The sequence below is a fragment of the Crotalus tigris genome, unplaced genomic scaffold, assembly GCF_016545835.1.
Source record: "Crotalus tigris isolate CLP2741 ecotype Arizona unplaced genomic scaffold, ASM1654583v1 scf7180000017743.441908, whole genome shotgun sequence".
NCBI classification, from domain to species: domain Eukaryota; kingdom Metazoa; phylum Chordata; class Lepidosauria; order Squamata; family Viperidae; genus Crotalus; species Crotalus tigris.
In genome coordinates, this window is record NW_024096610.1 from 235,193 (window position 1) to 261,714 (window position 26,522).

The 26,522-nt window shown below is 37.3% G+C and overlaps 1 protein-coding gene across 3 annotated transcripts in view; it reads left to right on the top strand.

Moving 5' to 3' along the window:
* Positions 1–26,003, top strand: part of LOC120306668 (potassium channel subfamily K member 12-like) — a 51,237-nt gene extending 25,234 nt beyond the window's left edge. For all 3 annotated transcript variants that reach the window (XM_039340285.1, XM_039340284.1, XM_039340286.1), the window contains exon 3: positions 25,034–26,003. In XM_039340285.1, the coding sequence (XP_039196219.1) occupies positions 25,034–25,929 (896 nt within the window). In that variant the 3' untranslated portion in view covers positions 25,930–26,003. The remainder of the gene's footprint in view (positions 1–25,033) is intronic.
* Positions 26,004–26,522: the final 519 nt, after the last annotated feature.

Here is a 26,522-nt window from a genome sequence, read left to right on the forward strand (position 1 = left end):
GGGCAACCTTTCAAGTAGAAGCTTTGATTCCTGCACTGAGCTGGAGGCTGATAGCCTAAATGGCCCCTTTCAAAGCAATGTTTGTTTGACATCTAATCATCTTCATAACTAGATGGAGGTTTAAGTGGGCCTTTTCTGATTCTCATCTGACACTCCAAGCTCTACAAAGTAGAAAACTTCCTCATTCTTGGTATCAATTTATACAGACATAAACTAGAAAGATTATGCAATTATCTTTGATCTTTGTATATTATGAACACACCATGATAGAAGCGCAGCAAGTCAGATAGACATTTAATGGGTGACAAAGACAGCAAAGCAATGCATCAAGAGATTTACAGTACAGTAAAGGAATCTTGCAACCATAACTAATATCCTTGTCAGATCTGTGGGAATGTGAATAAGATATCCCAAATGCTACATTTTCTACAGTGCTACCATTTCTTTTTCCTGTCTTCTTTTCTAAGCTGGAAAACCTTGAAAGTTGAAACATTGTCATGTAGAGGAGTGGCTCCAACCCCTTCATTGCTTGGCTTTCCTTTTCACAGTTGACTTTGCCATCATTTGCTCCCCTAAGTCAACAGATCCTTGCTAGATAAATATACATACATCTGCAGAACAGAACTAGTAGGTGAAGTATATTTGATTTAATTGAGGAGTTGTTTCCTGATAGGATCTCCACACTACCTTGATAGAAATGCAAGCTGCAATATTCAGGTTCCTTTTCAAACTGCTTCTAACATTGAGTTTATTGTTGCCTCCAAATGTAATAAGACTCAGCATTCGTGTGTAAATTCCTCTTCAATTCCTCCTCTTGTCCCCCCAACACACACATACAACCATCCAAGATTTGGCTGCATTGATTGCCTAAAATTACGTATAATTTGTAAGACCCTCAAATGATAAAAGAGAATGAGAAATCCAATTTTACCCATTTCTTGCTGAAGGAACAGTATGACAGACGCAGAAAACAAATGCTCCTGAATAGTCTTCAATAATATTACTAGTTTCAATGAATGTCAAGGAGAAGCCATTCGTCTACTTTCACAGGACATATTCAGAAAAGAGACTCATGTAGTATGATGAAAAATGCCAATTGACCAAATAACAATAGTCAAAGTAAAATTTAATTCCATTTACTCTTCATCAGGGCTAGGTATTGGCATGTTTGTAGTTACATTTGATGTCATTTGATAAACATACAGTTTTCATTGTGGCTAATGAAACGTGCTGTTAGACATGGTTGTTTTTGAAACTAGAACTAAAAGTAAGAACACATCTGATTACTTTACTCACCTGGCCATAGACCTGTTTGAGCTATAAGCCAGGAGTGTAGATAGATATTAGCATCCATCCAGGTTGGTAATAGAGCTTGGTGGACCATTGCTACTGGGGCCAAGCAGGCTGTAACCAAAGATGCTTGATCCAGCAGTCCAAGGGCATACATTAACAGTATTATAGATATGCTCAGAATCAAGTCTGGATATATTACACTCTTTAACACTAGCTAGGTCCACTATTTGAAATGATTCCTCAAGCTTCCTGAATGATTAGCATTGTTACCTAAGATCTTTTCTGCTAGAGATAATAGAGATTTAACTTGGGGTTTCCTGTAGAGAAAACTCAGTGGGGTTTATTCCCTAGCAACTAAGAGGATGCTGAATTGCCACTTCAGCTGCGCTTCCATTGATCCCCTCTATCCATCCACTGCAAGTGATTATAATATGAGGATCTAAGAAAGCATAAGTTCTCATTCAGAGAAAATAAAATACAGCATTCAAATAAATGAGAATAATGAGGAATAGCAGTTATTCAGATGTAAATATTCATAATTTTTGTTCAGAGTTCCAGAAAGTAGTAATAATGTCTGGCTTACAAATCTCAAAATCTCTATGGCCTTTGTGCTAAAGAAAATGTAATGGCCAACCCCATCTATTGGAAAATTTGCTCACCATAGCTTTCTTTGGGATTTAATTAAAATGTGGGAAGCCAAGCAGGCAAAAGGCCAAAGTGTGGATTAATTAGAAGGAAAGACATTAATTCACATATAATGGTACCTAGGTACTCAACTGCTTTGAAATTTATCATTTTGACGAGAAAATTTTGTCCCTGTACTTATCGTTTGTTTGGTACTCAACATGCAAGCTAGAACTTGTCAGTGTTGGTTGCTTCATGACTCGTTATCCTTTCCAGCCAAAACAAAGTATGACACATTAGTACCCAGTAGCTCTTGCCCTCTGCACTCTTATCTTAGCTTCTGTGGTTACTTTGTGTATTTGTGCACTTTGTACCTCCAAAGAATATAGTTTTTCTTTATCTTTATATATATATATATATATATATATATATATATATATATATATATATATATATATATATATAGTTTTCTGAGGTTTTCGCGGGTATTTGTATGTAGGTCTTTGGTTGTTCGGGTTTTCTCCCGCGTAAAATTGCTGCTCGAAGCACGAAGCTGAAAACACCAGCCTAAAGATGACGAATGGGACTTCGTCGAAACGTCGCCAAGACACTTCCAATTTTACGCGGGAGAAAACCCGAACAACCAAAGACCTACATATATATATATATATATATGTGTGTGTGTGTGTGTGTGTGTGTGTGTGTGTGTGTATGTGTGTGTAGTATAGAGGTACCATTCCTCAGTCTCCAAGTGTAATGATGGAGGAGGAGGAGGAGGAGGAGGAGGAGGAGGAGGAGGAGGAAGAACCCACTGAGCACATAACCTTTTATGTGAATAGCTATGGTATCTGAATCAAAAGACTTAGTGTCTAATTTGTATTTTGAAAATGAATTATTTGCATTAAGCATGAGAGGAGCCTGCTCCACTTACATATCCTGAAAGCTTTCTTCCTGTCAGTCAATCAGTAAAAAGAGCTCCCACTGAAATGATTGCAAACATGCCCTAAATCAAAATTAATCTGAGTAAGTTTGACATGACCCCTTCCTAATTATTAATTCTCAGACGCTGTTACAAATGTAGTGATTTCCTATTCAAAGCTAGTCATCTCTCTCTTACTCATAATGACATCAAGAGTGGAAGTACATATGTCCAACCCAGTATCCATTGTCTGCTAGTAACACTGAGTACAAGGAAAGAATCAGGTAAATGGTTGGAGAGATATTTAATCCTCACAACTCTTTCTCCATACTTGTCTTATTATTATTAGTGAGAAAACCCATCTCAATCTACCCATTCCATGCTATAAATGCATTTGCATAAATACACATTATGATAACATGCAAACACATTTGATAGTCATGATTTATGAATTAATGTGCTGCTCCACTTACTGTAAATAATAATAAAAACTGGGAACACATTAGAATGTATTGTCAGCATCCTTATTTTTCTTGCCATCAAGATAACACAGATCCAATGCAATATTGTTGTCTATATGATAGATGAATAATCTGTCTCTCATTATAACTCTTGTTTCATTTTGCACTTATTATTTTGGCAATGAGAACGTGGTAATTGTAATTCTTGCTCCATTCTTAAAAGGCACAGATACTGAAAGGTGACTTGTCTGGGCTCAGAAGCTTAGATGAGTAGATTTAATTAGTATTTGGACAAATTAGTATAGATAATCCTTGATTTACAACCACAATTGGGATCAGAATTTCTGTTGCTAAGCAAAGCAGTTGTTAAGTGAATTGAGTGATTTTTTTTCACTTTTTTGCCACAGTTGGTAAGTAATTGCATGGTCATTAATGCAAATCACATGGTCATTAAACAAATCCAGCTTTTTCCATTGACTTATTTGTCTGAAGCCCACTAGGAAGGTCACAAATGGCTTTCACATGACTCGGGATGCTACAACTATTGTAAACATATGCCAGTTGCCAAGTGCCCAAATTTTGATTGCATAACTGTCAGGATGCTGCAATAGTCATAAATGTGAGAGCCAGTTTTTTCAGTGTTGTTGTAACTTTGAATGATTGCTAAACAAATGATTGTAAATTAAGAACTACTTGGATTCGGATTTATATTTGAACATCCAGGGAAATCCAGGGCTGTAGGTTAAGCCTGAAAGTTTTAAAAAAAACTTGAGAAAAAGACAGTAGCATATCAGCTCCATATTATTGTCAAAAACCCATATGGACATGTCTCTGAGCTGGATCTAAAGAAGCTTTCCATGTTTAACTGTCTACTGGCAACTACCAGGTCTTCCCCTCTGTGACCTGTACTTAGGATTTTTCAGATGTCTCAGCAATTCTGCCTTGTGCATACCTTTAGCATAATACTGTTAAAACTCATTAATAGAGACTTCTAAGGTGGCAAAATAGATTTTTATCAAGTCAGACCACAGGCAAGAAGTTTTCACATTTGAATGCTGCTCTGGAAACTCACTGTTAATAGAAAAATAGAAAGAATGGGAAGAAGAGGGGCCCAAATTTTTCTTCCAAATGTGCTAACAGTATGGATGATAAAGTTTTCTCTGACAAGGAATTCTTTTAAAGTTGCTTTTTACCATCTCAGAATTCTCACTATCTCATTTTACATGCAGAGTAGATCGGGTCAAGAGACAATTTCAAATGTGTCTATGTTTTGAAGTGATTTGTAGCCAGACTCTAAAAAATGAATTAATAATCAGTCTGAAAATTACTCGCTCTTACTGACATATTTCTTGCACCAATCTTTGTTAAAAAAAAAAAGAAATATAATTACAAGGATTCAGCAAACATTTCCACCAACATACTGTGGGAAAGGGTGGCATACAAAACAATTTATAGGAAGTTATGAACTATAAGGCAGTATATTTATCATGAGGAATAATGAAGGATTTTTGCAATGACAGCAGAATCTTGAAAAGGAATTATAGCCTCATCATTTAAAAGAATATTGCTTTTGGTTTTATTCTGAAATGCCCATCAGTCTAAGCCAAGAACAAAAAACAAAAACTCTGGCAGGCAAGGAAGAAGAAAAATGAGATAGAGAAATGTTAAGTATTTGCATCTTTACTTTCATGCATCAAGTAATACTAAAGGGAAAAAATGGAATTGTAGAGAAAGTCACAATTGGTTTGAAAGAGAGAGGAAAGAAAGCTTGTATCAGCTTGTGTTCCATACCCATCAATATTTTATCAATCAAAATAATGTTAAGAGACCTGCAATTTAATGCTATTAATTTGGGTTTCCAGCCCAAAAAACATTGCCTTTTTCATGACTGATAATTCCATTCTCTATATGATTTTCCAAGCCATCCCACTATTAGTTAGCATTTGTGTCTATTAATCATACCCAGCCTCCATTATATTATTTTGGGAAATAGTTTTTTTTTCTTATTTTCTAAAATTTAAAATAAGTTACTTCTAGAATCATAGAGTTGAAAGATAATCAAAGTTAATCTAAGCCAACACTCTCTTTATAGGAACTGCTGCTAAAATACCTTAGTAAGGAGCAGAAATTCAATCTCTGCTTTAAAATATGTCTTATGAAGGAGAAACTTCTAAGACAATTTTAATCATAAAATCTCAGTTCAGATTCTCAAGAAATTCTTTCTAATGTTTTCTTTATATATCAATCCAATTGTTAGATATTAATATCTGCATAGTCCATCATTCCTAACCATTGATAATGTTGACTGTGGCCAACAAAAAGACACCTCAAAACAGCAATCTACTTCCAGAGATTTTAGGTTTTCGTGGGTAGAAGGATAGGGTAAAATAGCTGGCAATCGAAAGTTCCAGTTATGACTTTAAAATGGTACCTTAATCTGGCAGAACCTCCCCTAAATCAAATTTCCCCAAACCTCTATAGTCCTGACCATTAACAGAACATTTAAAATCCACTCTTTAACTATAGTTATATCTTTACAATCTTAATTGTTCATTCTGTATCATCAACTTTATTCCCGCATTCAGTGTTACCTGTTCCAATACACACCAAAAGTCTTCCGACATTAATCATATGTAGTATTATTTAACCATCACTATAGCATTATATAGCTTGTCCTTTTAGTGATATATCCCCATAAATGTTGCCGGATGACAGTATAAATCACCAGTATGAATATACTCTATGTTTAAGGCAGATTTTAAGATCTCTTTTCACTAACATTATTTCCCATATTTATTTACTTATTTTCTGGAAAAATATAAATTTGATTAATAAATATATACATAAATTCAGCTTGTCATTCATTCAGCCTTAAATATACACAATAACGTACAAAAATACATTGATGATCCTTTTCCATAATTCTCATTTTTTCCTTATTTCAGCTGTTCAGTTCCAGATAAGTTTTCCAGAATCAAAGAGAGTCTCACTAGCTGCTTGTTGTCATTTTATTTATTGACCTTGCCACTAGCATGACATTGTTTGGGACAGAGATGAGCAGCCATTTTCTGTTTGGAATTACTGGAGGCTACATAACATAGAGTAGCAAGAATAGTAGCTAAATGGGGGGGGGAGATACCCATTCTCAATGTGACATCCCCTTTTCTTTCTTTCTGGTGATCATTTCATTTTTTTTCTTTAAATAGGACTGATAGGAAGGGATTGAGAGAAGATCCTTAATCAAGGGATGAACAGGCCTCTTCTAGAGACTGACAATGTTATGAAAATAGGCTGAGGCCATAAGCTACAGTAGCACCTCATATTGTTGTGGTAGAAAATAGGGACTGTCACTAGGGACAGGTGATTTTTCTTCCACAATGCAGCTACAGACTGGTCAATGAGCCAATGCTCTGCTCCCAGGATAGACCTGAAGACACCAAGTTCCCAAGAGTTTTGCTATGCCAGACATTTTCCTGCTTCATCAGATGTATAGCTCTGTAGGGTACCCATCTGCTGTCAGTAGACCTTTGATGAAAGATAGTTTCTATAGACATCTTGCCCATAATGCCTTATCCTAAGAAAAGAGATCTCTGTGTTGGAGGTTTCGGTGGGCAAGATTTAACATGACCAAAATATAAAAAATAAAGATTGAGGACAAGGATGTGGATGTGGATGTGGAGAGGACAGTAGAATTCACATGGGAGGTCAAAGTTGTGCAAGATGGCAGGCAGAACATTGCAGTGCAAGTCTCACTTTTGTACTGTGTCAATATTGCATATGTGTTCAAAAAGGGCAAGATTGCACTAAATGCTTTATCTGCAACTTGCCAATTTTGATCCCTTGCTGCAGATCCTACTGGGATAGGGTCAATATGTACTGAGAAAGCATCCTAATCCATTGTCCTTTGCATTAAATATATATTTTTAAATGTAGAGTCTTATTATCTATTTTGAAAAGCAGATAATAAAAAGATATTATTGAGAAGACTGCATAGGTGAAAGAAATGAGAAGTTGCTTGCTGCTCATGGGTGAAAATCTTTGAAAGTAAGCCAACATTCCATAGGAAATGACAGTCTCAAATAAGATGAACATCCGTTCCTTTTCAAAGACATTTGAACAGTTCAGAGCAAAAAAAAAAAAAAAAAAGAATGCTGATGTGATATTTAAAAAGTACTCCTGACATTTGAAGTTATCTTTTTTTTCCCTCTCTACATAAAATTGAATGTTTTGATTCCTGCAATCCAGTTAAGAACTTTTCTGGTGATGGTAAAATCTATTTGAGAGAAAATATCCATTTTGCTCACTGAAGACAAACTGCAGTACATCTGCCAACACTAAAAAATGTCATATTATTAATTAATGCAGTCATTCCTAATCACTGTTTTCCACCCAGGGAAAAAGAACTTTTCTTCCCTTGCATCTAACTGCAGCAGAAACATGCTCTGGTAGTTTCTTTCTTCAACTGGATCTTTATCACATTGTCTTCTGATCCCAATACCTGAAGCAGACTGAAGTCATCAACATAGCATTCTCCTCCAGTCTTGATAGAGGCTTTGCTCATGCTGACATACTTCACCAACCAATGGTGACTCCTAGGCTTGACATCAGCCCAGCATCTATAAGCCATTTTAGGGCTGGCATGCCTCTTATATTCTGGTCTCTAGGTATTATCTTCCAAAACTTCCTGCCTCAGGCAGTGGAAGAATAATAGAGTTGGAAGGGATCTTGGAGGTCTTCTAGTCCAACATCCTGCTCAAGCAGGACACCCTGTATCATTCTGGACATATGGCTGTCCAGTGTCTTCTTTAAAAGCTTCAGTGATAGAGCACCCGCAACTTATGGAGGCAAGCTATTCCACTGATTAATTGTTCTGTCAGGAAATTTCTCCTTAGTTCTAGGTTGGATCTCCCCTTGATAAGTTTCCAATCATTACTGCAGATGTTTTGGAGAATAAGATAAATTCCTCTTCTCTATACAGTATTGCCCACAGCATTTCGCCAGTCTACTAATTTAATCACTTTGCCAAAGAATGCAACAAGATTTGTCTGGCATGATCTATTTTTGACAAATCCATATTGGCTTCTAATGATAATTTTGCTTGCTTCTAGGTGTTCACAGATCCCTTGCTTGATTATATTTTCCAGGATCTTCCCAGGTATTAATATCAGGCTGACTGGTCTGCAGTTTCCTGGATCTATTTTTTCCTTTCCCTTTTTTTTTTTAAAGATAGGAACCATGTCAGCCCTTTTTCAGTCCTCTGGTAGTTCTCGAATGCTCCAGGATGTTTGAAAGATATGGTTCAGTGGTTCTGAGATCACTAAAAGAGCCCAGTTCTTTCAATGTGGGCTCCCGGGGATCTTCAAACCAATCCCTGGCTCAAATGCTTGGCTCAGTCTGTACAACAGCTGATCAGTAGGCCCAGCAGGGGTGTTTCAGGGTGAAATAAGGTGGTGGAAGAGGAAAGCAGCTTCATGGTGCAACTCTCCCTGTGCCACTTCTGAAATAAGGCTAGAACTGTTTTCAAAAGTAGGCCAATTATCAGTGAATATCAACTGAAATTCAGGCTCCCTTTGAATATAAAACACTTGTGAAACAATAGTTACTAGTTTTGACAGGTAGTTTAGCCCACTGGTCTGCCAAAACATCTCCCCCAGTCCCAGCCAAAATGTATGTTAAAGAAATTGGGGAACAGTTCCTATTGACTGGTGATATTTGGTGTGAAGAAAGGGAAACAAAACTGGGGTAATCCACCAGTTTCTACAAGTACATGACTTGTATTCTGTAAATAAAAGTAGCACTAATTGTTAGGACAACAGCCAACAGTTTTGTTGTAATATGATATTGACAACACCTCATGATGATTCTGCCATGAGTCTACAAACTCCATTTTGAGATGGCTTTGAAATATTTCAAGCCTCCTCATGGAAACAATGAATTGCTGGTACCCCTTATTTATTTTCTATTGTCTTATTTGTTGCTGTTGTTATTTTGTAACATCTTGCTTGATAAAGAATTCTGGAGAATTTGATAGTTTGCACATTCTTTTACATAAGCTTTTGCTCAAAAGAATCAAAGCACCAATAACTATTAGAAATTATATTATTTTTCCATAGGACATTTTTGCAACACTTCCTTTCTATGAACCATGGAGAAAGATAGTTTAAGATTTGAAACTATTTAGATTTTTTTCAGGTAATTTCTGGGCATTGTTTAGAGAAAAGGCCAAGCAAGAGAAGGAGGGAAAGGATTCATGACATAACCCTTCCACTTCCAAAGAGAACAGCCTGCATAAATTGGTTTGCATAAGAACACAAGATTTTAAAAAAAAAGTCAGAGATGAACTTTTTTATTTTTAAAATGAAAGTATAGTAAATGTACATTACTTTAAAAATAAAATGCAAATCCAATAGTATTTAATAGTCTTGTCAAATACAGCGCCAAAGTAGAGTTTTCCATGATTCTGAGACTAAACAAAGTCTTGACTCTCAACAAAATCGATTGATGTTTGAAGATCTTATTTTCTCACTTTCTTTTCTTCCACAAATGACTGGACACACATATATAGCCCATCCTCTGAAATTGTTTAAATCAAATGAAACTAAGAAAAGAGGGAAAAGGAGATGAAAAGCAATGAGAATGAGTGGGAGAAAGAAAGAAAAGGAAAGGAAAAAAAAGAGATGCCATGCAAGGGGAGAAGTGGAGTAGTAGAACTTTTAACATGTATTTGAAGACAAAAAGAATAGAATATTAATACAGTACTCATTTCCCTTTCTTTTTCATCTATTTTTTAAAGAAATAATATAGCTCTTTCTTAACCTCCCACATGCCCAATCATGCAGATTTTCTCCACAGCTCAAAAAGTTTTAGTTGCTAATTAGAATACATTCCTAATGACTTACCATCCAAATTCACTATGGAATTGGGCAGTTTAATTAATTAATTAATTAATTAAAAGCTCAACTTCTCCATTTCTTTTTTTTAAAAAAGAAATAATCTAAACTAGAAGAATTGTACACACAGTATTCTGGTCCCTCTTCCATTCCTTTTGAAAATGTGCACATAAATCTTCTTGTTCTGCTTCTGTCTGCTATAAATGCTCCAATAAATCTTCTTTTCTGCTCCTCCATGTGCTTTTGTATAGTAATTTTATTAAGCATTGCAATTTAAAAGTTAAAAATTAATACAAACTAAGGAAAATAGTAAAGAAAAAAATGGAAAATACAGAAAATTGTATATGTATGTTTATGTGTGTGTTTTGTTATATGTGTGTAGGGGAAAAAAGAAAAAATAAGAAAATGAAAAGAAATAGAAATTTGATTATCAGAATTAATATGGGATTATAGAAGTAATGTAGACTATTGTTAACTTTACAGTAAGAATTAAATATATTTTATCTCTATCTCTACCAAAGAAAGTCAAAAGCCATTCTATTGCTTTTTTCTTTACTTTTTTTCTTTTTCTTTCTGCACTTTTATCTTGCATTTTGTCTGATTCTTTTTTCTCCATTTTATTTTTCCTTGTTTGTTTACCTTTAAATCATATTTTAAAAATTTAATAAAATCATATTTTAAAAGTTGCATTTAAAACTTAAGTCCCAAAGGTGCTTTTTCAAGAGGCAACTTGAAGAGATTTATCTATATCCTCAGGGTTACCTGAGTAGTGCAAATGGGTGTGGAGCCTTCTTGGAACTGCTGAAAGGATTGTATTGTAATTTCATCCTGCAGAAACATCCTGCAGAAAGCATAGCTCCACAACACAGTCCTTTCAGCAGTTCCAGGAAGGGTCCACACCCATTTGACCCTGAGGATACAGACAAACCTCCAAGTGGCCTTAACAACTCTCTAAAAGAATACAAATGACCAGTTGTCTGCAAGGAATATAAATCTTTCCATTCCCCACCATCCAGTCAGAACTGAAGCGGCTTCTTGCATGAGAAGCAAAATGTCTTCAAAGAAAAACAAAAAAGTCCAATTGCCTCTTGAAAAACACCTTTGGGATAACCATGACCTGGATGACTGAGAATTTCCATAGACATTTATTTCACTAAGGATTGAATGAAATTTGCCCAGTGTAGTAAAACTTGCAGTTCTCAAAATTCTTACTATCTTGAAAAGCAGTTAACAAGCAATTTCCAAAGTGATTAAGAATGGAAGTATGTGACTCCTGCACCTATAAAAGTGCCGGCTGCAGTTTGGGCAATGATAACACTCCTTTTTCTCCCAAAGCTCCAAACCTGGTAGAGACCACTGTCTTGCAGTCTCCTTGTGAGGAGCCACTGTCTGAGGCAAATGGGAGTGATCCCAAGTCCTCTCTTTGCCCAGAGTGGAATCCCAAAGAGTCAGTCCATTTGCCAGATCTTCATTCTGCCACTGTCATCAGCTCCACTCTCAGTGGGGCTGTATTCAATTCACTGTTTTGTCCCCAGAAGTCCTCTCCTTCTCCATGTTCTCATGAAGACTTCCATGAATCTTTCTACAATCTTTTCTTTCCATGTGAGGGTGGCTATTCTGGTATGCTAGGCATAGGCCCTTTTCATTTCTTCTACTAAGCTGTAAACATCCATTTTAATAGCAGTATTTTGTCAAATATGAGCCAGCAGTGTGCTACAGCTGCCAAAAAAGCCAACACAGTGCTAGGCTGCATTAACAGAGGGATAACTCAAGATCATGTGAAGTATTAATACCATTTTATAATGCCTTGGTAAGGCCACACTTGGAATACTGCATCCAGTTTTGGTCACCATGATGTAAAAAAGATGTTGAGACTCTAGAAAGAGTACAAAGAAGAGCAACAAAGATGATTAGGGGACTGGAGGTTAAAACATTTAAAGAACGGTTGCTGGAATTGGGTATGTCTAATTTAATGAAGAGAAGGACTAGGGGTGACATGATAGCAGTATTCCAATATTTCATGGGTTGCCACAAAGAAGAGGGAGTCAAGCTATTCTCCAAAGTGCCTGAAGGCAGGACAAGAAGCAACGGATGGAAACTAACCAAAGAGAGAAGCAACCTAGAACTAAGGAGAAATTTCCTGACCATTAGAACAACCGACCTCCAGAAGTTGTGAATGCTCCAATACTGGAAGTTTTTAAGAAGAGACTGGACAACCATTTGTCTGAAATGGTATAGGGTTTCCTGCCTGAGCAGGGGGTTGGACTAGAAGACCTCTAAGATCCCTTCCAACTTTATTATTGTTATTATTATTAGTAGTAGTAGTAGTAATAGCAGTAGTAGGAGCAGTAGTAATAGTAACAGTAATAATTGCACCATTGAAATCTGTTCAGGAAGTTTGTGAAATCCAAACCAATCTCCAATTGTAGTTTACAAGTTATCAGTGCTCAGAGAATGTGGGTTTATCCAGACAAGGTCCAAGAAAGCTACCTCACTGGCAAGCAGGGTAAATCTCCGGCAGAAGCAGGAGGTTATTAAGAGGAGGTTGGGTTAATTGAATAAACCACAACTTAGAAATTCTACCATTCTAAAAAAAGGAAGTATTACTGTATAGCAGTTCAGTTTGTCTAGATTGGTCCTCAAATGTTTCACCCACTAAAGCTGAATTTTCACTGACAATAACTGGACAGAAAACTGTAATTAAAGTTAACCTTTTGAGTATTTCTGTGACATGTTTTCAAACTTACTCATAATGAGATATGCTGGTCTACGACCGTAATAAAAGATTTGATTTGATTACTCAAAATGAGCAGTTTCAGTTGAACGGTTAACATTTCAGCAATTAGATGTCTATCTGTCAGGCTGCACACAGTAGGGGAAAATCATGGGAGCAAGAACCACACAAACTTCAGTAAAATAGCCGTCATACTAATCTGTAGGTAAATACAGAGAGTTCTGGAAACTGTAAGAGGAATTTTCTAACCTCATTTATAGTGAGGCAGTTCTCTTTGAACAATCTACAATGCTTCTTCCCAGATTTCTTGCCATTTAAAAGATAAGTTACCAAATGATTCATGTTCAATCTCTTAGGTTTTTTTTTAATGAAACTTTAATATTTATTTATCATCTATCATATTATAAACATATAGTTACTCTATATTTTTCGAGCTGATAGTAAAAAATAAATGGATACAGAAAAGTGAGTCAAAAGGTATAACAAAAATCTTAATAAGGAAGAACTTTCAATAGCTCATTTTCCTTTTTGTTATCCCTAGCCACTACTCGTAATTAAGGATTTATATGTTTCTTGAAATATTGCTTATATTTATATTTAAGATGTATAGACTTCAACTCCCAGAATTATCCAGCTAGCATCTTAAATTTACCATGTTTGAAAAACACTTATTTAAATAATTTCATCTGCCCACTTAACTTTTTCTTAGAAATTATATTCATCTTCTATCTTTTAATTGCTTATATCCACTCTCCCTTCTATTTAATTTTCAGACTTCTTAGAAATGTTACATATAATTTAGATTATGATTGTCATATTTGTAACCCTGTATTCAGCTCTGGGAAGTGTGGGAGGGGGAGGGGGGGTTGTGGTTGTTTTGTTGTAAACTTTTGTAAAACTTTTCAATAAAAAAAAGAAATGTTACATATAACCCTTTTCATTCTCTGCAGTATCTTTGAATAAGTAGCTGCCACTTTCTTCTCCCACTAATCTTACATTCTGTTGTTAGTTAGCCAACAGTTCTCTAATAGCTAGAGATCACAGACCTGGAATTCTTTGGGTTTCACAGCCTGATAGCTCAGCTTCCCAAATATCCTAAATTAAAATATAATTCATTAATTAGTAGCAGAATATAATTTGTACAGACCCAAAAGGTACCATTTGAGAGGTGAAGAAATGCCACTTGGTCTCCTGATCTTTCAAAGGTTATTATTAGATCAGTGGAAGAGATGAAGCCACTTTTTTCAAACCATTTATTTTCACATTGGAAACCATATGATGAATGGGAATGGGATATCAAATTCCACCAAAAGGCAAATGTACCCTCAGATTTTAAGGAATTTTAGAAGTTTAGCTTAAGGATGAGATGGTGTGATTGCTTCCTAAAGATATCTCATTCCCATTCAACATATGGTTTCCAGTGGGAATGTAACTTTCATTAGCACTACTGGAAGATTTCCTGTCAATAAAAAACAGAATTTTTAACATACAAATACTATTTAACAACATGTATAACTTGGCCTTGAACTGCAAAACTGGAGGGTAGAGGAGAATCAATCATCTTAAATGAAAAAAATATATATCAATGGAGTTTTCCATATGTTTCATGACCTGTGAAAGGGAAACAGATGTTGTATAGGACTTTTCCATCATATCATCAGCATCTCATAGTCAGGTAGAAATGCTGGACTCTTAGAAGCAGTTCTCATTATTTTCTTATCAGACAATAAAAAAGTTTGGTGATAACCATTAGACCAAAATAGATTTCTATCCAACCTGCTTTGTCCAGGTTTTCTTTGACCAGAATTTTTAGGAATTAAGAGAATTGTAATTTAGCAGCAGGCTGAGGATAGAGTTGGTTGCTTCCCCATTCAAAGCATTTCAGTGCATAAAATGTACTCTTTCGTTAAGTAAGAACATGAGATCTAGCCTTGCTCTCTGGTTTGCAGAGAAAAAAATATTCATTGTCTTTTCAGTTTTTTAAAAAGTACTGTGGCTTCAATCTTTACTTCCCCACAATCAATAGACCCTGTTCTTTGCTCTTGTTTTCCATGCCCCTTGATTATTTCAATTCCTTTCCAATTTTAATTCTTTTCAAATATTTAATTATTTTTATTATTCCATTTTCATTCTGATTCTTTCAATTCATCTCTGATTTTTGCTTTTTTGAAATAAAGATCCCTACGCTGTACATAGCTCATCTGATTAGCATATTATTTCCCGTGACTTGGAAATTATTTTCTATTAATGCAGTTTAAAAGTTCATTAGCCTTTTCTGCAATGGCACCAGAATCACGACTCCTGTTCAGCTTGAGATCAGTTACAATATTGAAATCCTTTTCATATGTGTTGTGCCAAGCAGATATGCCCGGCAGCAAATGCTAGACCTGTGTTTGGGTTTTTAATAATGAGCCTACCTAAAATTAACTGCTAATCTATGCTAACATAACTTCTATTTGAAATTTCATGAGGTCTACCACACATAGTGTGTATAAAATTGATTATTAGGAATTGACAGTGAAGCAGCACCGATATTTCTCAGACCATCATTTTTTAATAGTCTGGGTCTGATTTTGTTCCAATCTGTCATGTTTCTTTTATCTACTTGCTTTACATTATCCATTGATTTCTCCTGGGTTTTCTTGAGCTATTTCTGGCCACAGTTTCTACTACTGAACATAATTCCCCTCTAGATTTATCTAGCATGTTCTGCAAACCTTATTTAGCATCCCCGGGATTCATTTAGAAAACTTGGAAGAACAATTGGAACTAAAGAAAGCCTGGAGTGGGGACAGCAGGTAGGGTGGAGAGTTGAAGCTCTCAGAGTTGTAAAATAGATCATTGTTACAGCGCTAGTCTAATTTCCAGGAGATGGTAGTATGTTTGGTTGTTATGGAGATATTGTGTTTACTTTGCTGTTATTGTAGAAAGAGCACGAAACAGAACAGTGTTTATAAATTGGGAAATGGATGCTGGGTGAAATTCTACAGATGGGAAATGAAGGCAAGCAGCATATTTACTGTTAAGATCCATCTGTTATCTGGGGGCAGTTGTAATTTAATAACTGGAGGAGTTTATACAATGTCAAGCCAATATTTTCCTCCCCTAAAATCCTATCCTAGCATACAATCTTCCACTCCTTGATCAGATGAATATTTTGCCCACAAATAATATGTAAATCTGTGAATTTTAACAAATATTTAGATTCTTGATTGTCCTCTTTCTCTTGGATTTAAATATGTTTTAATAATCTGATCCATAAACTTTGATATTTAAGAGGGTTAGCAAAACCCATATAATTACTATACAATATAAAGGAAGCAGCAACTGCAAACACTGTAAAACTGCAGTAACTAATTTTGTAGCTTTGGTAGTTTTGCTGTTAAAAATACACAGGTCTTAATTCCTAAGATCAAAGCAGGCAACATGTCTTTCTTCTGTCCAAAAGAAGGATATATTAATAAAGATTTGGATAACAAATTTTGGCTGGATGGCAAGTATATAGAGAATCCTTGAAGCTCACTTCAATTGTCCTCAAATAATTTCTCTTTCATAAATAAATTCTACTGAACATGTACCTAATTAAAAAAAAACTGCACCCAAACAAACCTTCAGAAGATTCTATGAGAAAACAATGAGGGAGGAATACATTTTACTTTTTTAACCATGACCTTAAGAGAAATTTAAAGATATCAATTGAGATATTCAATTATGGATGCTGAATTTTTGGTAAACACTCATCCACTTTTCTGCAATTAACATAAAATGTTGGCTTAGATTAAATTTGACAATTGAACTATCAAGTGCTAGCCTGCATTAACAGAATCAAGATCATGCGAAGTGTTGACACCACCTGGTAAGGCCACACTTGGAAAACTGCATCCAGTTTTGGTCACCACAATGTAAAAAAGATGTTGAGAGTCTAGAAAGAGTACAGAGAAGAGCAACAAAGATGATTAGGGGACTGGAGGCTAAAACATATAAGGAACGGTTACTGGAATTGGGTATATCTAGTTTGATGAAGAGAAGGACAAGGGGGGACATGATAGCAGTGTTCCAATATCTCAGGGGCTGCCACAAAGAAGAGGGAGTCAAGCTATTCTCCAAAGTACCTGAAGGCAGGGCAAGAAGCAATGGTGAAAACTAACCAAAGAGAGAAGCAACCTAGAAAGGAGAAACTTCCTGACAGTTAGAACAATTAATCAGTGGAACAACCTCCCTCCAGAAGCTGTGAATGCTCCAACACTGGAAGTTTTTAAGAAGAGACTGGACAACCATTTGTCTGAAATGGTATAAGGGGTTGGACTAGAAGACCTCCAAGGTCCCTTCCAACTATGATGGTGGTGGTGGTGGTGGTGGTGGTGGTGTCTCACCACATCCAGGATCCTGAATCTAACAAGCCTAGCTTTTCTGGCAACTGTTTCCCAATATTTCTGACTAAAGTTATCAGCATTACTTAATTTAGTCTGAGGAACAAAATCTTAGAAAGAAGTTTGAAAGGTAAGGGCCTTCAAATACAAATCAAAATATCAGGAACAGTCCTTTGTCTAAGAAGGAAAGACAAAATATGTTTCAAGCATAGTTCATGCAAAATGTGCCAGGAGCAAAGCTTTATCCGAGAGTTACATTATGACTGTAGCAAAAAATGAGGGATAAGTCATGAATCACCCTTTTAAAGTGAAACACATGACCTAGAAAGCTTTAAACAAAACTAGTTTCCAACTAGCCAGATTGAAAATGTATTTTGTAGAAGCAAAGGTAAATGAGATATTTTAGCATTTAATTTTTATGATATCTATTATAAGTGTTTTTGAGTTGATTGAAGTAGCAGAATCTAAACAGCTTACCAACGCTAAAAATAGTATCAACAAAAACTAATCAATACCAAAAAATGTATATAATCAATCATTATAATAACAAGAACAATCAACTGTTCATTTTAGTTTGCAATAAAGAATTTTTATTTTATGCCAGAAACTTCAACCAAGTCTGAGTCCAGCAAATAAATTAAGCCTTCTAGAGTCAGGTTTATAGCTGAGATCTTAGTCTACAACTTATCCTAACTGGAGGACAGCACAATAGCAAAACTTGAGTCATTACTGAATCGTTGATCTTGCTGACATTTGACTAACACAATTAGTGGTAAAATGTGACAGATATAAAACATGTAGACTACTTAAATCCTTACAATTAATTTAAAATAATGATATAACTATCCTTGTAATCTGAACATTTTATACCTTCCAATTTGAGCCTGATTCCTTAAAGTCTTCTTACTTGTCTCCCTTAATTAAACTTCTTGGGTGGGTGGATATTCTATCATTGATTAAAAAGCACACTAAGAAATGTAAAGTGCAGCTGTAAAATGAATTGGACATATTATTATTCTAGCCTAATTGTAAAGGTATTTTATTGGCCATTAAACTCAGCACAACTAGTAATATGACAGCCAATGCAAAATTATTCCAGCCAATTTATGGAACCAAGCGCAGATTGCATTGAAAGGGCTTTATGTTGAGTAACAATGATTGGAGATGCAGCAAAGATGGTGGATATGTTCCAATAGAGTGAAGCATTCCATTTAGATTATATCTATAAGGGGAGAAGGAATGGAAAGCAGCAGGAAGCTCTAAGGAAGGCAGTTGTGTATGATTGAAATTTGTCCTGTATCCTCTAAAGTAGGCAATTATCTTAGGTGCAGTGGCCACTGTTAACTGAAGTATAATTCAGTTTCCAATCTAGTTAGGTAAATGGATTCACAGGATGAGGGAGTGCCTTTTTGCCTACAGTAGTGAAAAGTCTTGGATTACTCCTATAGGCAAGTTAACTATTGTAATCTAAAGATCATGTAGATTTAATAGAGCCACATTAAGCTTCAGTTAGAAGATTTGGTTTGAAGTCAATTTGAGCAGAATTTTGAATCAGATAGATTTTGCAAATAAATTGAATCATTAAATGAAATTGGAAATATTCAAATTATATCAGTGATTTGTAAAATTAATTCAATTCAATCCGATTCAATACTTAAATCATAGTGTCAGGATTCCAGATCGTATAATTCCTCAGCAAGAGACCTAGCTTGGAGCATTTAAACAACTGTATCATTTCTTAAGAATAAAACAAACATTTTATTTCATACTAGATCAGTGGTTCTCAACCTTCCTAATGCCGTGACCCTTTAATACAGTTCCTCATGTTGTGGTGACCCCCCACCATAAAATTATTTTTGTTGCTACTTCATAACTGTAATTTTGCTACTGTTATGAATCATAATGTAAATATCTGATATGCAAGGTGTATTTTCATTGTTACGAATTGAACATAATTAAAGCATAGTGATTAATCACAAAAACAATATAGCAATGCTCGCTGGAGAAGCTTAATCTTCCTTGCTCAAAAATGTTGGGAGGGAGGGAAGGGGAAGGAAGGAAGATTGAAGGGGAAAGGAAGGAAATGGAGAAGGAAGGAGATTGAAGGGGAAAGGAAGGAAGGAAGAAAGGAAGGAAGGAAGGAAGGAAGGAAGGAAGGAAGGAAGGAAGGAAGAAGGAAGGAAGGAAGGAAGGAAGGAAGGAAGGAAGGAAGGAAGGAAGGAAGGAGAGAGATTGAAGGGGAAGGGATGGAGATGGAGATGGAAGGAAGGAATATTGAAGGGGAAAGGAAGGAGATGGAGTGGGAAGGAGATTGAAGGGGAAAGCAGCTCCACACAATTGCCCGGGGAGGAGCGAGAGGCTCTGGAGGAGAGCCTGGCGGAGAACCAAGCAGCGGCACCTCCAGGACCTTGGAAGCCATGCGGAGGATCCGCGCACCTCAGAGCCGCCGGCCGCCCTCTTGCGCCCGCCAACCTCATCCCGGCACCTCTTGTCCTCTCCTAGCTGCGCACCTGGGACCTGCCGCCCCTCCATCCTCCTGAGCGCCATCGCAGCAGCAGGGTAACGGGAGCCCCTTTCCCCTTTCCACCATGCAGCCCTTCACCACCACGACCCTTCCCCGATTCGTCGCATGCGAGAGGGGCACGGCCGGAACACCAACTCTCGCTCGGAAGGCGCCGCTTGTCTCCTCCCAGCCTGGCCGGCTGGCCTCTGACACACATGCTGGCATCGCCGCCGCCTCTCCCTCTTGCCTGCCGCCTGGCTGCTTCCGAGGCCCAGAGCCTGGCGAGCCAGGAAGGAGCCACTCCTGCCTGCCAGCCCCAGGGCCATGCCAGGTGCCAGAGGGCCAAGGCGGCCTCCGATGGTGAGGGAGGCAGGATGGGCAGCATGGGGGAGGTTCCGGCACGGCGCAGAGGGTGGTGGGGGTGGAGTGCAGCCGGCAACCAGGAGGCATGGAGACTGGCTCGGTGCCACAGCTCAGCTCAGCTCAGCCAGCAGCGGCAGCAGCAGCAGAGCAGCCCAGTGGCTCAGAGCCGGCCCGGGGCGGCATCGGGGACGCGCACGATGGCGCTACAGCGGCAGGACCAGGCGCTGTTGGAGGAGAAGGGTGCCCTGGAGGTAGAGGAGCTGGCGGAGGAGGGGGAGGAGGGCGGTGGCAGCAGCCAGATAGAGGAGGGTGGTAGCAGTGGCTGGATAGAGAACCGGATGTTTCGGTTCCTAAGACCATCAGAAATATGTGTTTTCCAATGGTCTTAGGTGACCCCTGTGAAAGCGTTGTTCGACCCCCAAAAGGGTCGCGACCCACAGTTGAGAACCGCTGTACTAGATGGTACGAGCTGCTTGGCACTGAATTAAATTTATTTTTTTTATCTTTTCCAAAAATATATGAAAAAACAAATTATTTCTGACAGCTTGTTTTCCATAGTAGAGATATTTTCCATAAAGTAGAATTGGGAAAGTCAGAGCAGAAAAGATTTTGTTCTTTCTTATCAAATGTTTCTATAGTATTACAAACCTGAAAAGATGCAGCTCACATAAAATTCAATTACTGGACTATTTATTAAGGCTATCATATTTGGGTAGCAAAAATAGACACTGAATGGCTCTTTGTTGCCATTTAATTTAGTTTAGTAGCCAAATAAAACAGCCCAAATAAATCCAACACTAATCTAGTATTTATGAAAACAGGTATTACCAAATAAATATTTCATAAATATTGCCTTCAGAGGTAGTGGTTGTTTTTAATTTATAAAAAATAGATACTGAAGCACAACCAATTAATGACATAGCACAACCTTCCCTGACTCTTCATCACAGGATTCTGATTCTCTCTTCCCTTCTTTCTTAGGCTTCAGTCCTGTTCCTTCATTCTGCTTCCTCCAACTGCCTGGTTGGACATAGAACTTTGCTGAGAGAAAACAGAACCAAACTTCGAGCTGAGAAAGAAATTTAGAACTGAGAAATGAGCAGAGTTCCCAGTTATCAATTCACTCCAGTTTCTCCCCAAAAAAACTTTCTCTCTATCCAAATGGTTCCAAAATCCTGCAGGTGTGCATTTGAGTCAGTGTTGACTCCTGGTGACTGCCTCGACTAGTCCCTGCAGTTTTCTTGGCCACATTTTTCTAAAGCAGTTTTCCATTGTCTCCTTCTTAGGGATGACAAAGGGGGACTGGCCCAAGATCATCCAACTGGTTTTGTACTTAAGGCAGGACTGGAACTCATAATCTCATAATTTCTCCGCTGATGTCTTAAACACTACATCAAGCTGTCCAAAAGCATGCATGTAAACTATTACTGTAAAGTGAATCCATATGGTAGCCATGACAATTTTCTAAGTTCCACTGAGCACCCTAATGATCTTTTCCCCCTTGGACCTAACTGCAACACAAACATACCTGGGCAATGTATTTTTTTCTTCTGTGGCCCCTTGGCATTGCCTTCATCTCATATCCAACAAATGACTAAGTTAACCTTAAATTATCCTTAGCTGTGCAGACGTTTTTATACCAACATCTCCAACAGCCTCTTCACATGTAAAATCTGTTAGATTTTATGTCTCATTATCTTGGAGAGAAGTCAAGTGACTGGGAAAGAAACTAACACTGGGGAGAGCAAATTTCACACTGGTATAACTTTCTCTAGATTCAAGGATACAGGGATACTACTTCCACTCCAAAGTAGGGAAAAGTTCTAAACCTCCACATTTTGTTTTGATTTTTGTTTCCTGGTGGCTCTGTAAAGTTAATCTACTGTGCCTTCATTCTAACAACTGGCCCACCAACAGAGGTCTGCTTTCCCATGCTTATAAATTGCTCGTGTTGCCACACAGCATGTTTGCTATTTCTAAAATGAGTCAATGAGTTGTGTCTAATTCTATGGTGGTCAGACTGATTTTCCTTCAGAATCCCCATGGCTAACTTAAAATGCAGAAGAAGTTTCTTACCTTACCTTACATTGATGAAGAAAAACCCAATTTCATATGATTAAAAAAAGTAAAGCTTGCAATAAAATAAAAAATAATAAAGGCTAGTCTTGTTTGAGCATTTCTGATTGTGAGTTAGCAGTTCCATTTATAAAAAGAGTTTAATTCATTTTACTTGTTATTAGTTACTTGCATAATAAGCATATTTATTCCACGTCTTGAATATTAGCATTTTAATTTGTACTGTAAAATTTGCAATGCAGTGAAGGTTCTAAGAATTTTTTTTTTCAGCTTACTACCTGGCTTAGAGAAAGTTGCCTTACATCAAATCAGAAGTTGTAAACTGCTTAATTGGTTTTTCTGATGGTTTTCATTTTAGTTCTTTATTTGTACTATAATTAGGCTTTCTTGTTTTTAATTGTTGATCCAGAGTCATTCATGTGAAATGAGTGGTTATATAAAACAGATACATAAATATTAGGCAATCTATTTCACTATTTTTCACACAGTGTAACAATTACTCCCCCAGGGCTGTATCCTTATCTTTCTCAATCTTATTTACTGGTGGCAGGGATTAAACCCAGCACTTTCTACATGCAAAGCATGTGCTCTCTCTCATTGAGCCATATAGCTACATAGCAACGTCACCAAATTTCTCTAGGGAAGTGGAGTTCCCAGTGAATCAGCTAAATTCCATGGTTTAACGTTGTAGATTCATGGAAGCAAACATAGTAAAAGGCATTCATTCTATTTGTTTCCTTTAATGATATACAGTATGATGAAAACAATTATCATAGAAACAGGATTTACAGACATGACTCCCTGCTTGCAGTGAAGTAATGTGTGAACTTAGAGTTTAGAAACCAATAACCACTATAGGGCTTATTATGTAATACCTGTGCTATGACGTGCAGGCTTTTGAAATTTTAAATCACACTATAAACATAGATTATTGTCATCCTTGCACTTTATGGAGGGCAGATAGAATGGTCTTGAAGGACAGGAGGAAACATCCAAGGCAGCAGTTAGATAAAAGGGTTTCCTAGTCTGGTCAAACCTGAAGGGCTGACACACGATTGATGAAAGTTAGCCCAGAAGGAAATATTAAAAAGGGCAGAAAAATATATTTTTCCTCAAAAGGACTTTTTAAAACCAAACCTGGCCCCAAATCTATCTCTCTGCCCCAAGCAAGACTTTAGCCCTGTACAAATGCAGATGTAAAACCATCAGAAAGTTGGAGCCAGAGCAATCAAGAAGACAAAAGAGAAGATCTGCATACCCCACCCAAACTCTAGGAGTCAGCCCCATCACCTGGGAAGCAGGATATGATAATAGAATTAAACCACAGATATCAAGGCCTAGACAAACACTCAGAAACAGCCTCAAGGTTCATGCCACAGGAACAGGAAACTATTCCAAACAAAAGGCTAGGGGGGGTATAAAACCTACTGCCCATGTGCTCAATCTCTGTCTGTGCTCTCTGCCCTTCTCTCTCCTCTGCACTTTCCTGAAGACCATCTTTCTGCAATAAACTGTAACCTTCTTCCCAAAGCAGTCACCATGTTTGCTTATTTATTCCCGGCTTGGATGAACCAGGATGAAGACTTTACTTCTAACACCACCAAAAGTGTGAATCTGCAATGATTTGAGATGGAAAAATTGTGTTTGCCCTGCAATATTGTCAGAGATTTACACAATATCATTCCTTCTTCCAGCTGAAGCTGTCAAGCAGCAAATTCTCTGTGGTTTCCTGTTCTTAGAATCCATTATTGAGTTCATCATGGAATATAAAGCTGCTTTGGAAGACTTGCTCTATGATTTACTGATGAAAGACTCAAGAACATAATGGACAATGCCCTATATATATTTTTTAATGTTCTTCAGTTGTTTAGGCCACAGAAAAGAACTCTTTTGATGTAGAGTTCAAGCAAGGGTATAATTTGTCTTCCCACAGAGTTCTAAATTTCTACAGCTGTGGACTCCCTGGTAGTGTATTATCATAGCTTTGCTTCTTCAATACAGGGTTAGTGGCACATTTTGATTCATCCACTACCAGTGTATTATTAAAGACTTCCCGTCCCTCCACACAACAGCTACACAAGCACAAACAACCCCTTGCATTAAACATTTGGATTTCACTATTTAAAAAACATATCAATGTTACCAAACACAAATCTAACTGTAAGAAATGCTGCAGAGTGATGTCTGATGAAATTTTGAAAAAAGGATCATCCTTCACTATAAATCTTAAAATGCAGGTCAAGCAATACCTCTGAGTGATCTAATGGATCAGAGTCATAATTCTGGTTTGTTAAATATTTGAAGATCTCAAAAGCGGCACTTTCCACGTTTTATTTTAGATCTGGAAAATCCCAAAAACCTTCCAAATAGTAAAACTTTTCCCAAAAGTTTCTGAATGTGTTAAATCCTTAAACTAATCCCTGTTGACTAATACTTATAATTACAATATACAGCAGAAGCCACTTACGAGGATGTGAATTACATACTCTCAGAATTCCAAATATATTCACTGTCCCCATAAAACTTGTTTCTCTTGACTTAATAAGATTCATGGGCTGCTTTAATGAATGTATTAATCCTCTCAAATCAATTGCAATAATTTATGTCACTGAGTGAGGGCCATAGTTACATGACTACACAGACAGTTTGCCTTAGATGCTATAGTTTTGGAATACTATTAAATAGCAGCAAATCACTGTGATAAAAAATAAAACAAAATAATGAACTTTTTAGTCTCAATGATCACATAATCTTAGCTCACCTCTGTTTCTTTAGCTTCATTATCTCCTTATTTTTCCAGGTTTTGGGATGTCCACACCAGCAACAGTAGCGGGTAAAGCCTTCCTTATCGTTTATGGTCTCTTTGGGTGTGCTGGAACCATCTTGTTCTTCAACCTTTTTCTAGAACGTATCATCTCACTTTTGGCTTTGGTCATGAAGGCTTGCCGTGAGAGACAGCTGAGAAGAAGTGGCCTTCTACCTCCTACCTGCCGAAGGGGCTCTGCCATGTCTGATGTGGACAGCCTGATTGGGTGGAAGCCATCAGTCTATCATGTGATGCTAATTTTGGGAATCTTTGCCATTACTCTAGCTTGCTGTGCCTCTGCCATGTACACAGTGGTGGAAGGATGGAATTATATTGACTCCTTGTACTATTGTTTTGTCACCTTCAGCACCATTGGATTTGGTGATCTGGTGAGCAGTCAAAATGCTGTCTACCAAAATCAGGGATTATACAGATTTGGGAATTTCACATTTATATTAATGGGGGTATGCTGCATATATTCTCTTTTTAATGTCATATCAATTGTAATCAAGCAGGTTTTAAACTGGATGCTAAGAAAGTTCCGATGCAGATGTTGCCCAGATTGCAATAAGCCAGCTGCCCGCCTTGGGCGGCGCAATGCCATTACACCCGGATCCCGCTTCCGCCGGCACAATTTCTCTATGGAAACAGATGGACAATATGATAGTGACACAGAAGGGAGAAGGCTTTCAGGTGAGATGATCTCTATGAGGGATCTCACAGCTTCTAACAAAGTCTCCCTGGCACTTCTGCAGAAGCAGTTATCAGAGACGGCCAATGGCTATCCCAGGAATGTCTGCATCAACACCAGGCAAAATGACTTTTCAGGTGGAGTTGGCGCTTTAGCGATCATGAACAATAGACTGGCAGAGACAAGTGATTCTAGGTAGAAATTTTGAAATTATTTTCTCTAATGTGAAGACTTTTTCTTATTCTTTATTTAATAAAATGATATTTAAAAAAATTAAGTCCATCTCAAGGGCAAATTCCTGGAAGACTTTCTGTTTTGCTTGTTTCTAAAAGCTGATTATTTAATATTTTTAAAGAGGCCTTTTGGGGATGTACTAGTATTTATTCCCTTAAGTTTTTATAATATTTTAACCAGTAGCGTCAGGGGCACAATCATCATTGGCCAACTTAGCAAGTAACTAGCATATACCACTGATATTACAGAGCACTCAAAAAGCAAAGAGAAATCCCAACCTCAGTCTTAGTCATCCCAGTGGTGCTGAAGGTAGGAGGGGCCTCAAATAACAGCATGAAAGTATGCAGTTTCTAACCAGCCAGCCTCTCACTCTGTGAGCACAGACTACTGCAGAAAATGACTAGTCAGACAGCAAGCAGTTGAGTGCACAGTGGTAAAGATACAGATGCTCCCTTGTCCTATCCTTTGAGACATTCTCTAACAAAGTCAAGGTGGTATCTGTGAAAGTGCAGTCAGAGCTCCTCCTGTCTTAATGTGAATTAAAACAAGCAGAGATTC